Genomic DNA, 13,256 nt, shown 5'->3' on the forward strand with positions numbered 1-13,256 from the left:
TGAATCTGAGTGCTTTATTTACACACGAAAACAACATTAACACTGGGACCTACACCTTCCAACCGCAGAAGGGCTTTTTATTTGTTCTCGGAAAATGAAAGCAATTGCAATATGAACTAATCAATGGAGCCTTGTGAGAAAACTTAAATCAACTTTGAAAATAGTTCATCAAAGAGTCTCAGTTTCTGAATTGCCATTGAAAATAGTTCACCTAAGAGTCTCAGTTTCTGAATTTCCACCACCCCTGGGGCTGACAGTTGGCTACATCCCAAGAGGGAACGGGAACCTAGTTCCGCTACTGGGGGAAACGAATACTGTAAACAAGACTCGGGGGTGGCCCTGGACTCACGAGCGGGGACTGTTGCTGACGGCCGTTACACTGCTAACATCTTCCTTCTTAACAAAGTTATCCGCCTGCTCCCACCAGAGCCCACTTCCAAGATGCTGACGGGGCCTCTTCAACAACAGCTTCTGGAAAGGGTTCTTCCACAGCGGGTCTCCTGGAATGTTCTGCTCCGGCTCTGGAGGGTGCGCTAAATCAGTTCACCAAGATGAAGTTAGACTTGCAGTGAGCTTTAAAAAGCAGAAGGAAAACAGGCACTGGGTTAGAAACGGGAGGGAAACAATGACATTGAAAACTGCAGCCAAGAGACGCTCAGGCCAACCCTACCTATGAACTCTGTCACAGGGTCGTGTTCACCTTCCGTTTTAATGGTGCCGGCGATGCTGTCGTTCTCCAGGATAGGAAGGAAAAGCTGCACGAAGTCAGAGGTGTAGGGGGGCGCGACGACGTCGAGCACCTAGGGGAGCACAGCCCGTGAGCGGCTCCGACGAGTCAGACGGCAGGACTAGTCAGACGGCAGCCGTGCGCGAGACCCTCCCCCACGCCCCGCCACCCTGCTTCCTGCCCACCATCTCCCACACTAAGACGCCCGGGGCTCAGGCAGGTGAAGCACTGTTCCTGCAGGTAGGAGGTGCCTGGCAGACGGGTACCGTGCCACTGTCATCACCGTGACTCTCCGAAGGCACGGCTCCCAGAGTTCGGTGCAGGATGACACCGAGCCCAGAAGGGCGCTGCCAGGGGACGCGGGAGCCGGCGCCGCTGACCTCAGTCACAAAGTGGCGAATGAGGGAGATGTCGGTGTCCAGCTTCTCCAGACGCGTGCGGATGTAAGTGACCACGGGGAGCACGCAGCCCCGGCTCAGCAGGTGCACCGTCCTGTCCAGGAGGGTCTTCTTCAGCTCGAGCTGCGCGGGTGGGGTGACGAGGCTGAGACGGGGCCGCTTCCCCGCGGGGCCGCCCAGCCCAAGGGCCGCCCGCTCACCTGCTCCATCACGTCCAGCTGGGAGTGCTCCGTCTCGAAGAGCTTCACCAGCAGCTGCAGGACCTGGGGGTGGAGGAGCTGGTGGCAGGTGCTGATCTACAAAGAGGCCAAAGGGAGCCGCCCTGAGCGCCACGGCTGGGTCTCCGGGCTCCCCGTCAGCCCCAGAGAACCGCCACCAAAGACAGCTCGCGGCTGACGACAGTGGTCCCCAGCGCTCGGCCGGGGGCCAGTCAGCCTCTGTCCCATTCCTCGTCCTTTCAGGGACGCTTGATAAAAACTGAGAGATCTGTGGAGTCGACGAAACTAGCTCCTTAAAAGGAAACTCCTCATTTGGAACAGAAATAACCAGCTCCGGAAGGACTGTCTCCTGAAGGCGTGGAGCGGACGGGCGGGAGCCTCGGGCCCGGAGCTGGGGGCCCGCAGCCCCTACCTCGTCCAGCAGCGCCAGATGCACCGGGGTGTGGTCCGTCTGCAGCTGGAAATACCTCGGCTCGGACACAGTCCAGTCCACCCACTTCAGCACGCCCATGGCCACCACCGGAAACCTGCAGGTAGACGAGGCAGAGCGCTTCCTTTAAGCAAAGTTTTCTACAGGGTAAACACCACCAACTCAACCCAGCGCATCAAGTCACTCTTCAGCGCGCTCTGCCAGGGCGACGCGACGAGTGAGAACAGGCTGACGGGACCAGCATCCTCTCAGACGCGCTGCTCGAGAACCCGAATCCCACGCTCAGCTGACTGTGGACCAACCGTGCCGGTTTGAAAGGAAAAGACCATTCATGCAGCACTCCATGAGCTTGGGGGGCTGGGCTGAAGCTTACTTTTACTTAGCAAACCCTTTCTTTGTCACTAGTACAAATTAACAGAGGAATATTCAAATGCCTAAGAGGACACCCTATGTGTAAGCTTTTCTAGTGAATGCTTATTTACATAATTGGCATGACGCACACCATTTCTATCTAGGCGATACTTCGTTGGTCTAACTTTTACTGTAAATAGAGCCTCTTCTTCAAATCAATTTTGATAATTCTGGTTGGTCTTCCTTTTTCTTAGTCTAATTTGCAAACGGACTTCCGGCAAGTAAACACCTGAAAATTACTCATGCTGCTAGAACAGTTTAAAGTGCTCTCTCTGTATTTACAAGAGAAAATAAATACGATGAATAAGTATCTCTGAACCTGTTATATGTTTTGAACTTTTAATATGAAGCTCAAAGCACCCGCCCCCCCCCCCCCCCCCCAGAGAATCAGGGTTAGAACCCCCACACGCTCACCGGATACACTGGTACAGGGTGCTCAGCTCGGCCACAAGCTCAGACGCCCCTTTGTTCTCATTGCAACACAAGTTGTGAACAGTCTCAACAGCTTTCGATGTTGACTTCAGCTCGTCTTTATTGATACTGACTCGCTTGTTCTGAAAACACACGAAGTCGGTGAATCCAGACGGTGCCCGCATCCTTGCAGTCGGGGTAACCTGGCCTCGGCCCTTCTCTCTGCAAACCCCCGTCCCTGTCTCTGAAGCATCCCCGTCACACAGCGAGACCGTCCGCCAGGGAGACCGGCGTCTGTCGGTGGCTTAGGGAATCGGTTTCGTTTCTTTAGTCACACTTCAAATTACAGTTTAGATTAGTATCGTAGATGCTGTGTGCCTTTCCTTGAGACATTTAGCACTGTGACTTATTTTATGCAGAAACATTAGAAAAGACATTTCTGAGACTAGTTGGGCCCGTGATTCCCTGCAGCCAAAATTCCCAAATAACCCCAAGGAGAGGAGGTTTCCGGCTCCCTGAAAACGTCCGCGAGCTCTCCGAGCCGACAGCACCTTCTTCCAGGTCTCCACCACGCTCGCCGCATACGCCAAGATGTGGATGTACTTGTGCTTGTGGTCCTGGTTGATCCTGGCCCCTGGCTTGAAGAGTGACTGCATGAACAGGTCCAGGAAGGCCGGCACCCGGATCTGAAGAGAAACACACACACACGCTGAGAAGGAACACAGGAGTGAGACGGCAGCTGAGTCCACACACACCCATGGCAGGAGGGCCCGCTCACGTCCACCGCTGCACGTGCCTCAAGGTTTGTGAGGGCCGAGGATGTGATGAGGAAGGACCAGGAGAGGACAGAAACATTTCAAGAGGAATGTGCACTCGCTGACTTCAGAGAATTAAAAGGAACACCACCTTTCCAAAAGCATATACTTCCGATCGGCACTGAGGGTGTCCCACCTTAGGTTAAAATGAAAAGCAACTCACGAGTTCAACAGGAGGCGGGTCCATGCTTGTAAACATCTTGAACAGGACTGTGATGTCGGCCGGATTCAGGGCTCCCTTGGACAACATCGCCCCAAGGGCCTGACACGCCCGGGGGTAGGAGGCAGCTGTGCCCAGAGCGAGCGTGATCTGACTGGCGTCATGGCCTCTTGATGCAAAAAAATCGTATATCCCATCATTGACAAGGTGGCTCCCTGTCCCGCCCTCTCCTTCCTTCTCTCTCCTTTTCCTTCCTTCCTTCCTTCAGATTTATGCTTTGAACTGTTGCGGTCCCTTTGTTTTTTCATATTTCTCTCATCCACTGGTACGTTTACTAACTGACCCATGAAAACAACATTTAGAGCTAACTGGGAAAGAATGGTTCAGTACAGCTTGCAGGCTTCCTAAAAGGAACCAGGCACTTTTTCAGTATCTTAGACTCCATTAGTAGAAAATAAAGCTAATTAGAGCTAGTTTTGTTCTGTAAGATATGGACCACGATCTAACAATCAGACTAGTAAAGAACTATTTCAGGACTGTTGCCATGCGCCACAGATGAATCCCAGTATATTGGGAATTTAGGTTCATAAATACAGTGAATTAAACGATGAGCAAATCGTTTACCAAATATTCATGGAAGCAAAACTTTACAAAGCAAGCTCTCTTCACGTATTTAAAATCAGCCCGACTTTTTCAGCTCTACTGGATAAAAGCAAGTTTCCTATCTGTCAAAAACAGGAGGACCCAGAGTCTTCGGTTGTGGACACAGGGCAATGCGGTAGGGGCGAGAGTGAGCGGAGAGCCAGCCTCTCACCTCTCCTGGGCGAAGCGCTGGACCTCCTGTGCGATCCGGCGCACGGCCGAGCCCCCCTGCTCCTCCTGGGCCAGCACGGACATCAGGGCCTGCGCGAACAGATACGTGTGCTCCCCGTGACACACCATCTTCTGGAAGACGGCAGGGAGAGAGAGTGTGGGGTTTCAGGACCACAGCGATGACAGAGGCAGACAGAAGATTCCGACTCCGACAGTTGTGCACGGAGGTCCCCAGCTGGGAGGGCGCCCTGGGACCCAGACATTCTCCCCAGTAAAGAGCACGACCCCAGGCAAACGGCCTCCTCCTAAGCGGAGCCACATCGAGGGAAGCGCTTACAGCAAACTCAGGGAGATTCTTTTCGAGGTTTTCTTCCCCTCCGTCCAAAATCGTAGCTAGAGAGGTACGAAGCACTCTAGAAAACACCTCCAACTGCTGGCAGGCCGTGGACACGCTGGTGATCTCCCCCTGGTATCCTGCATCGGAAATAAGCTGCGACACGGATGTCAGCCAAACCCAGCGCTGACGAGCCGTGGCCCCGCGCCCACAGGAAGGTGGCCGCTGGCCGAGCGGGGGTGAGGAGGGGCTGGCACCGGTCGCGGGTCTCAAACTTCTGCTCGGATCCCCGCTTCACCACTAACTAGGCTGGTGGTCCCAGTCAAAGCCCCCACCCCTGGTTCTTCGTGTGTGAGACGGAGGAGACGGCCCAGGCGCTCTTGGAGGCCCCCCTCCGGACACAAGGCTGTGCCACGTTCCCGCCACACCCTACAACCCAGTCCACGTCGATCCCCAAACACAGAGTCTACGCTTCTCTTTCTCGATGTTTATGACTTACTAAAGTGAAACGACGAAAACCTTCACAAAAAAAGCACGTAGGATCTTTTCAAAGGACACAGACCAACAACCAACCAAGTCAAAATCACCCTCACTCATAAATACTTTCATCTTTTCTCGGACTCTAGGACTCTTCCTACCTTAACAGTGAAGTTCAGCATCAAACAGTCTGGGTGGGCTTCAGCCAGTTTGTAGAAAAGGTCTCTCCACGTGGTATGTGCAATCATTTGTTCAAGCCAAGCGGGGGTCTGACAACAAACAAACAAACAGCAAGGTAAGAGGCCTGGCTTGAGCCTAAGTGAAGAGTACGTCGTGTCAGCAGGCACAGGAAGAGCCCCTGGGCTCCTAGCTTTGGCCGCGGTCCCCTACAGGACGAAGCAGGCCCCGGGCTGCTGAGACCATTTGGTGGCCGGGCGGCCGAGCCAGAGCCCTGAACGCCCCTGCAGCGTGTGGAAGCTCCAGCCCCTTATGAAAGGGCGCTGAAAGGCGCTTCCTGTGGCGTCTGAGGCTAGGGGCCGCATCACACGCACCGACTCATGGTGAGTGGGCTGCATGCCCTCAGCAGAGAGGCAGGCAGTCTCGTCCGTCACCACATGCAGCGGCCACAAAAATGTGTCCCCTGCTCTCTGGTTGTGCGATTGACGGACCCGGGGCGGCCCCGAGTCCACCTCACACCCAGCGCCCGGCGCTCTGAGCGCACAAGATCTCCCTGCCCCGAGTAGAGCATTTAACAGGACATTCGGACTCTATGCAAGTTCGGTCTCACCCTGATTTCAGCCCCTGACTCTTACATGACTGACACAACGCGCCACACTCCCCCGTGCAGGGGGAATCAGCAAAAGACTCTAGGAGCTGGAATTAAAAAAGGGAAAAAGGTTCCTCACCTCTCCTTCTTCAGTAAAGATAGAATCTGCTTTGCGGGGGTCGAAATGTTTGATCAATAAACTCTTTAGATGATTTTCCACGGTTTCCTGAACCTGCACGGGTTCAACACCTGAAAGAAAATGAAAGCCACGAGATGGAAAATGGCAATCTCTCAATTCACTGTGTTATTTTAGAAAAAGTAGACAGATCAAAAGTTTCCATGCAAATCAAATATCACAGAACTGCTTCTGACCACTTAGGATCTGGGGCCTCTTATAAAAATTAATATTACTCATATTCGATGGTAAGACCCAAAAAGGAGTCCAGGGCAAAACACACAAGGATGCTTGTTTACGTGGAAAGGACAGTGACATCTTCGAAGCCTCGCTAGGAACAAGGACAAATTGCCAAAATGGAAAAACATCCCCCCCTCCCCCATGGAAGAACAAAGCAGATGCCAGCCAAGGGGCACACTCATGTGTGATCACGTGACAGCAGGGGGTCAACTCGCTTCCGGGCAGCACCTACTCCACGATGTCATCTGTACTCAGCACAGAGGATTTACAGTAAGGCTCCACTTGGATCTTATTAGCTAAAAGCCATAATCACGCCCAGTCCTAAATTATCCATCGTTTCTGCTTGCTATAATAGACCTCTTAAAAATGACACACTGAACATACACTGTATAATCCTCTACTTCTACAACATGGTGGGGAAAACAGCTCAATGAGAATCACATTTGCAGATTATCTGTAAACCTCAATTATTGAATCAAAGATAAAAATCAAGCCAATGAAAATGGGTAAGAAGTTCAGTTTTTACTGACAGAGGTCTTAAAAACCAGGAAAACAAACAAACAAACAAAAAGAACCAGGAAAACAAAGAAGACCTTTCCAATTTATCAGCATGATCACGACCCAGCGGTCTACTGTAAAGGTCGGGGTGGGGAAGAGCCAGGACCCGGCCCCCCACAGAGCACCTGTCTGAATGAGCCACTCGGCCAGCAGGTTGACAGTCTGGGCCACAGCAGTGTAGTTCTCTGACAAGAGCTGGATAACGTTCTCTGGAGACCCTCCCGCCTGAAAATACCTAGAAAAGAGTAACAAACAAGCTGTGACGCTCAAATGGACGTAGATGGGCATGGGGATGGACAGCCACGGCAGGGTGAGGAGGAAGACAGGTTATTCAGGCTTTTAAAGTGCGGGGACCCCTAGAGGCCTTCCATTCCCGTACCACATTCTTCTGAATTTCATGTATCAAATTTCACATATCATCTTTTGGGTCTATTACACAACTTTCTCCTCCCAGTGCAAACAACCTTTCTCACGTACCTCTTTAGAGTGTTAAAGATGGAGGGTTCCATTATATAATCCCGGGTAGAAAATTTATGTAGGCATTCTTGCTGGACCTCGGCATCATCTTCTCCCTCTCCATAATCATCCTCCTGCTGTTGGCAAAAAGAGCCAGGCTATTCTTCATTACTACAAATATCCTGCAATCTCACCTTAAACCCGTATAACGCTGTCCATGTCAAAAGTGTTCCACCTGGTTGAGAATCTGCCTGCCAATGCAGGGGACACGGGTTCGAGCCCTGGTCTGGGAGGATCCCACATGCCGCGGAGCAACTGGGCCCGTGAGCCACAACTACTGAGCCTGCGCGTCTGGAGCCTGTGCTCCGCAACAAGAGAGGCCGCGATAGTGAGAGGCCCGCGCACCGCGATGAAGAGTGGCCCCCCCCGGGCTTCCCTGGTGGCGCAGTGGTTGGGAATCCGGCTGCCAATGCAGGGGACACGGGTTCGTGTCCCGGTCCAGGAAGATCCCACATGCCGCAGAGCGGCTAGGCCCATGAGCCACAACTACTGAGCCTGCACGTCTGGAGCCTGTGCTCCGCAACGGGAGAGGCCGCGACAGTGAGGGGCCCGCTCGCCGCGATGAAGAGTGGCCCCCACTCACCGCAACTGGAGAAAGCCCTCGCACAGAAACGAAGACCCAACACAGACAAAAATAAATTAAGTTAAAAAAAAAAACAACTCTCATTTAAAAAAAAAAGTGGCCCCCGCTTGCCACAACTAGAGAAAGCCCTAGCACAGAAATGAAGACCCAACACAGCCATAAATAAATAAAAATTTAAAAATAATAATAATAAAAAAAAGAGTCTGGTGGTTAATCTCATTCTTAAAAAAAAAAAAAAAAAGTTCCACGGACTTCCCTGGTGGTGCAGTGGTTAAGAATCTGCCTGCCAATGCAGGGGACACGGGTTCGAGCCCTGGTCCGGGAAGATTCCACATGCCGCGGAGCAACTAAGCCCGTGCGCCACAACTACTGAGCCTGCGCTCTAGAGCCCGCAGGCCACAACTACTGAGCCCCCCGTGCCCCAACTACTGAAGCCCATGCTCCACAGTAAGAGAAGCCACCGCAACGAGAAACCCACGCACCGCAATGAAGAGTAGCCCCCCACTTGCCGCAACTAGAGAAAGCCCATGCACAGCAACAAAGACCCAATGCAGCCAAAAATTAATTAATTTAAAAAAAAAGTTCAACGTATGTCATTTCATTTGACTTTCACGACAATCTCATGAAGTACGCTGGACAAGTAACGAGTGGCTAAGAAAACGGAATCCAGAACCATACCAAGTGAGACTGTATCGCGACTCCATGCTGGCGAACTTGTGTACGCGGTCGTACAGGTTACCGCATCTCATACAAGACACCTCGCCTGGGCATCCTTTTCTCTTCCACTGAACAAAGACAACAATAGGACCTACTCCCATTTGGCTGCTGTGAGGATTCCAGGAGCTAATTTTTGGAAGAGCCAAGCACAGCACCTGACATTCAGTATGAGTTCAGCAGATGTTAGCTACTATTACTGTCTTCACTATTACTATTTCATATGTGCCACGCATGGAAGGCTTTCCAACAAAGACTGAAGCGGCGATTCTTGAAGGCACAAGCCATCCATCTGCTGTCAGAAAGTGAAGCTCACTGGCTTGCCTCAAATCAGCAGGCCTGCCTGGATACCAGTCTCTGTTCTGCATGGCAGCGACCTTAGGCAAGTCGCTGAATCTAAGGGCAAAACAGGATGATGATGTGATGACAGTGGACTGAATGACCCCAAGGCCTGTCCAGCTTTAACGCTGTTACCAACAAGCAGATGCTTTTTGAACACTCACACTATACTGGGTGCTATACTTCCCACCAGGAAACCTAAGAAACTGCAAGACAAGAGATGGCTTTTTCTGCTGAAGGAGTTTACAAACTCGTAACTGCCCCTAACATGATGGGGTAAGAGCTAGGCCAGAGATCAGCAAACTATGGCCCAGGGCCAAATCCATCCTCCTTTTGTCTTTGTAAATAAAGCTTTATTGGAACACAGCCACACAGCCCCCTTTTTAAAAACATATTGTCTATGCCTGCTTCCCCCCTACAAAATGGGCAGAGTGGAGCTGTGACAGAGACCTGCAGAGCCAACAATATTCACTATCTGGCCCTTTGCAGAAAAGCGTGCCCACCCCTGATGCAGACTCACATCCTGACAGCGGTGCTCTGGGAGCAGAAGGAACCTGACTCCTGCACTACGGGGACCGGGGAGTCTCCTCTCAGACCTTATCTGAGTGGGAGCCTCGAGCGAGACTGGTGAAGGAAGGCCGGCCTTTGCCCCAAGAGGCATCCTTGGGTGTCTGGATTCTCGGGCTTCTACCCTGGGCACTCATCTTCTCCACTACATCTTCTCCTGGGTCATGCCACTTCCCTGCTCATAAATCTAGAATTTGGCCTAGATCTCTCTCTCTCTCAAGCTCTAGACTCAAGTATTCAACTGTCTATTCTCACTTCCATTCGCATGTCCCACTAGTACGGCAAACTCATTAGATTCCAAACTGACCTCCTCTTTTCCCTCTAAACAGATCTGCTTCCTACAACCCATGTTTTCGTAAAGGACTCCATCATCTCCACCTGTTACCTTAAACTCACAAACCTAGAAGAGGTCTTCAATTTCTGCTCCCACATCCCGTCCAAAGACCCATCAATTCTCTCTCCCACATGTCTAACCAACTTGGCCCTTCCTTCCCTCTTTCCCTCCGCCCTTCCTTATTTTGGGCACTCTCGCAGTAGCAATGGTCCCCCAGTGGCATGGTCTCATTCCTTCCTTTCAGTCCCCTTTCACACTGATGCCACCATGACCTTAATAAGCCACAAATCTGATGTCTCTTTCTTGCTTAAAGTTTCCTATCTCCCTCAGAAAAGACATCCAGGCTCCAGCAGGACTTCAACCTTCCACTCGCTTGCCTGCCCAGTGTCATCCCTCGGCACTCCCCACTGGCAAGCCGCAGCCGGACTAAGCCATCTGCGTTTCAGTACCCCTTAGCTTCTGTCGTCGGGCCTGAATGTCACGGCAGCCTCCTTACACGTCTTCCTGCCTCCCCCAAATCCACCCACCATGGGGTTAAGTGAACAGAATTTGGGTCACAGAAATTGATCTTCCACTGTCTCAAAATCCAGCTCGCGCCACCCTTCCTGTCACCTTTCTTGACTTTCTCTCTGTCCTCCATGAGGTCAGAGTTAGAATGAACATGAAATGAACATCTAGCCCACCCCTCTCATCAGTGAGAGCCTATCGGGGTCAGTGGGCCAAATCCGGATCATGCTTAAAGCTCCCCAAACGTGAGACTCCCCAGCCCCTGTCTGTGGGCGTCTAGGCCTGGCTCTGCCATCCCTAACTGCTCACACAAAGGCGAACAACTGGCGTGCTCAGTTTACAAAATGAAGGCACTGGAGCAGGCGGCCCTTAGATATGCCCTAGTTGTAACGCGCTGCGACCGGAAGGCTTTGGTGGCCCGGCGGTTTGCTGCAGTGGAGATGGAGACAAAGGACCTCAGTGGGATCCCCATTCCTTCCTGTATGAGTTTCATGACCTTGGGCAGGTCACTAGGTCCTCCCGTCTCACTTTCTTCATTTACAAAATGAGCAGAGCTAACACCCAACGCAGTATCTTGAGCGTGGAATGAGATAATGCATGAAAGCACCTAGCCAGCACAGATTTTCAATTAGCTAAATCTGACTCTATCTCTCCACTCTAAGCCTCCAACACCCTGGAATGATCCAACACGTGGAGCTTAAGAGTGTCACTCCCTGCCCCCAACTCTTGAACAAGTCATGCTTTTCAGCAGCTCTCAAAGGCCCTTCAGAACCCACTGCTTCCACCAGGCAACTAACCACACAGGCCTCCTTTCAGCTCCTGGAACACAGCGCCCACCTTTGCATCCCTGTACCCCGGCTTCAATGCCCTCAGTGCCCCACCAGCCCCTCTCAACGGGGCACGCCCCGCTCCAGGCTTTCTTCCTTCAAAATACCACTTCAGTATGTCCCCCAAACACCTAACCTTGACTCTTGTTAAAAGGCAGGTTCCTAGGCTCCCCTCCAGACCAACTCCTCCCAGGGGAGGGGCCTGGGAAGCTGGGTTTCACACATCACTTCGGGTGGGTCTCCGGATGAGAATCAGGTTGGGGTCCCCCTGGCCGAGCGAGAGCGCCCAGTTCCGACTGTGCAACCCCTGGCTTCAGGGGAGAAGGTTCTGAGCCTCCCTCAGCTTCCACAGCAAACCCCTGAAGGTCAAGGATGGACGATCCTTTCCTCCTCACTCAGGCCGAGGACTGATTACATCAGCCAGAGCGCCCAAGAGTATGGTTTACAAACAGTAAAGCACATGTGGGAAAGTCCAAAGTTCCACTCTTCCCCCTCATGATGCTGAGTTGGATTGTTTTAAAGATTATGACGACTTTTCACACTGTGTGTGAAATGCCCAATCCTCCACCTTCGAGGTGGTGTCTGACCCTCCCGGGGGGGCTAGGAAGTCCCAGGACCCGGCCCCGAGGCCGCCCCAGGGTGGTCGGAAGGTCAGCTCGGGTCACGAGTGGGGGGCGGTGCCCCTGCGGCCGGAGACCGTCACTGGGGGGGACCGGGTCCTCGCCCCGCATCCCCGTCCCATGCCCCCCGAGAGGCCGCGCGCCCGGGGGGTGGTCGCGCGGCGGGAGGGGGCGGGGCGGGCTGGGCTTGGACCACGCGGCGGGGGCGCGGCCGGCCCGCCGGCGACGGAGACCAACAGTCCTCGTCGGCGGCGCCCGGTACCCCCCTCACCTGGCCGCCGTCCGCCTCGTCGCCCCACTCGGCCGCGCTCCCGAAGTAGTCCTCGTCCATGATGGCGCCCGGCACAGCCCCCGCCATCCTCTCGCGCGAGCCCGCGCGCGAGCACGGCGCATGCGCATGGCGGACCGGTGAGCGCACGCGCGGTCCCGCGGCCCCGCCCCCTGCGGACGCGCGCCTCATCCCAGGCGGGAAGCGCAGGGCTGGGGCGGAGGGGCGGGGCCGGCGCGGAGGGGTGGGGCGCAGAGGGCAGCCTACACGCGGCAGAGGGAACCACCCGTACTGATCCAGGAGCGCAACCTGTTAGGGCCCCAGGGATATTGGATCGGGGTAGAAGCTTGGAACGTGTCCTGGCTTCCGGTCCCAGCTCCGGATCTTTTTCACTGGGAATTTTGGTCCTCTGAGCATCAGTTTCCTCATCTGACACCTGGGCACAAGGGCAGGGCCAACTTATTGGGCACGGAGTTTATGATATCACTTGTATGTGGAATCTAAAATAATGATACAAATGAACTTATTTACAAAAAAAAAAAATAGACTCACAGACATGGAAAACAAACTTATGGTTACCAAAAGGGAAGGAGGAGGAATAAATTAGGAGTTGGGATTAACAGATACACACCACTGTATATAAAATAGATAACCAACAAGGACCTACTGTACAGCACAGGGAACTATATTCAATACTTGTAATAACCTATAATGGAAAAGAATCTGAAAAAGTATATATATATTCTGGATCTGAAAAAGAATATGTATGTATATACAGGTATAGATATATAGATCACAGCCACCACTTACAGAGGGCTCATCAGCACTGTGCTTTCATGCATCCCTTCTTTCCTCATCTGACTACTGCTTATTGCGTGTCCCTAAGTGCCTGACACTATGTTACTCCTGGAGCTCATTGGTGAACAAATCGGACATCACCCTCGCCCTGGGGGAGCCTGTATTCACCTGAGGGAACAAACAAATGAGACAATAACAGAACGTGACAAGTGCTGGTTGGTATTCTGTGATAATAGGAGAGCCCAACTTT

At 52.7% G+C, this 13,256-nt stretch overlaps 1 protein-coding gene across 3 annotated transcripts; it reads right to left on the minus strand.

The window, feature by feature from the left end:
* Positions 1-12,360, minus strand: NELFCD (negative elongation factor complex member C/D). Of its 3 annotated transcripts, none has more exons than XM_082361013.1 (15): positions 12,212-12,360; positions 7,411-7,526; positions 7,059-7,168; positions 6,100-6,209; positions 5,356-5,463; positions 4,721-4,873; positions 4,385-4,473; positions 3,574-3,739; positions 3,147-3,281; positions 2,599-2,738; positions 1,756-1,870; positions 1,326-1,421; positions 1,108-1,248; positions 671-800; positions 1-573 (listed from the first exon to the last, which is right to left on the minus strand). In XM_082361013.1, the coding sequence occupies exons 1-15, from the start codon at positions 12,296-12,298 to the stop codon at positions 539-541; spliced, it is 1,731 nt and encodes a 576-aa protein (XP_082217139.1). In that variant the 5' UTR covers positions 12,299-12,360; the 3' UTR covers positions 1-538. The 3 variants fall into 3 exon arrangements, with proteins under 3 accessions (XP_082217139.1, XP_082217137.1, XP_082217138.1); XM_082361011.1 differs by having other exon boundaries at positions 4,385-4,515; XM_082361012.1 differs by having other exon boundaries at positions 4,385-4,515; positions 7,411-7,523; positions 12,212-12,339.
* Positions 12,361-13,256: the final 896 nt, after the last annotated feature.

The sequence above is a fragment of the Balaenoptera borealis genome, assembly GCF_965194805.1.
Source record: "Balaenoptera borealis genome assembly, chromosome: 16".
Lineage (NCBI taxonomy): Eukaryota > Metazoa > Chordata > Mammalia > Artiodactyla > Balaenopteridae > Balaenoptera > Balaenoptera borealis.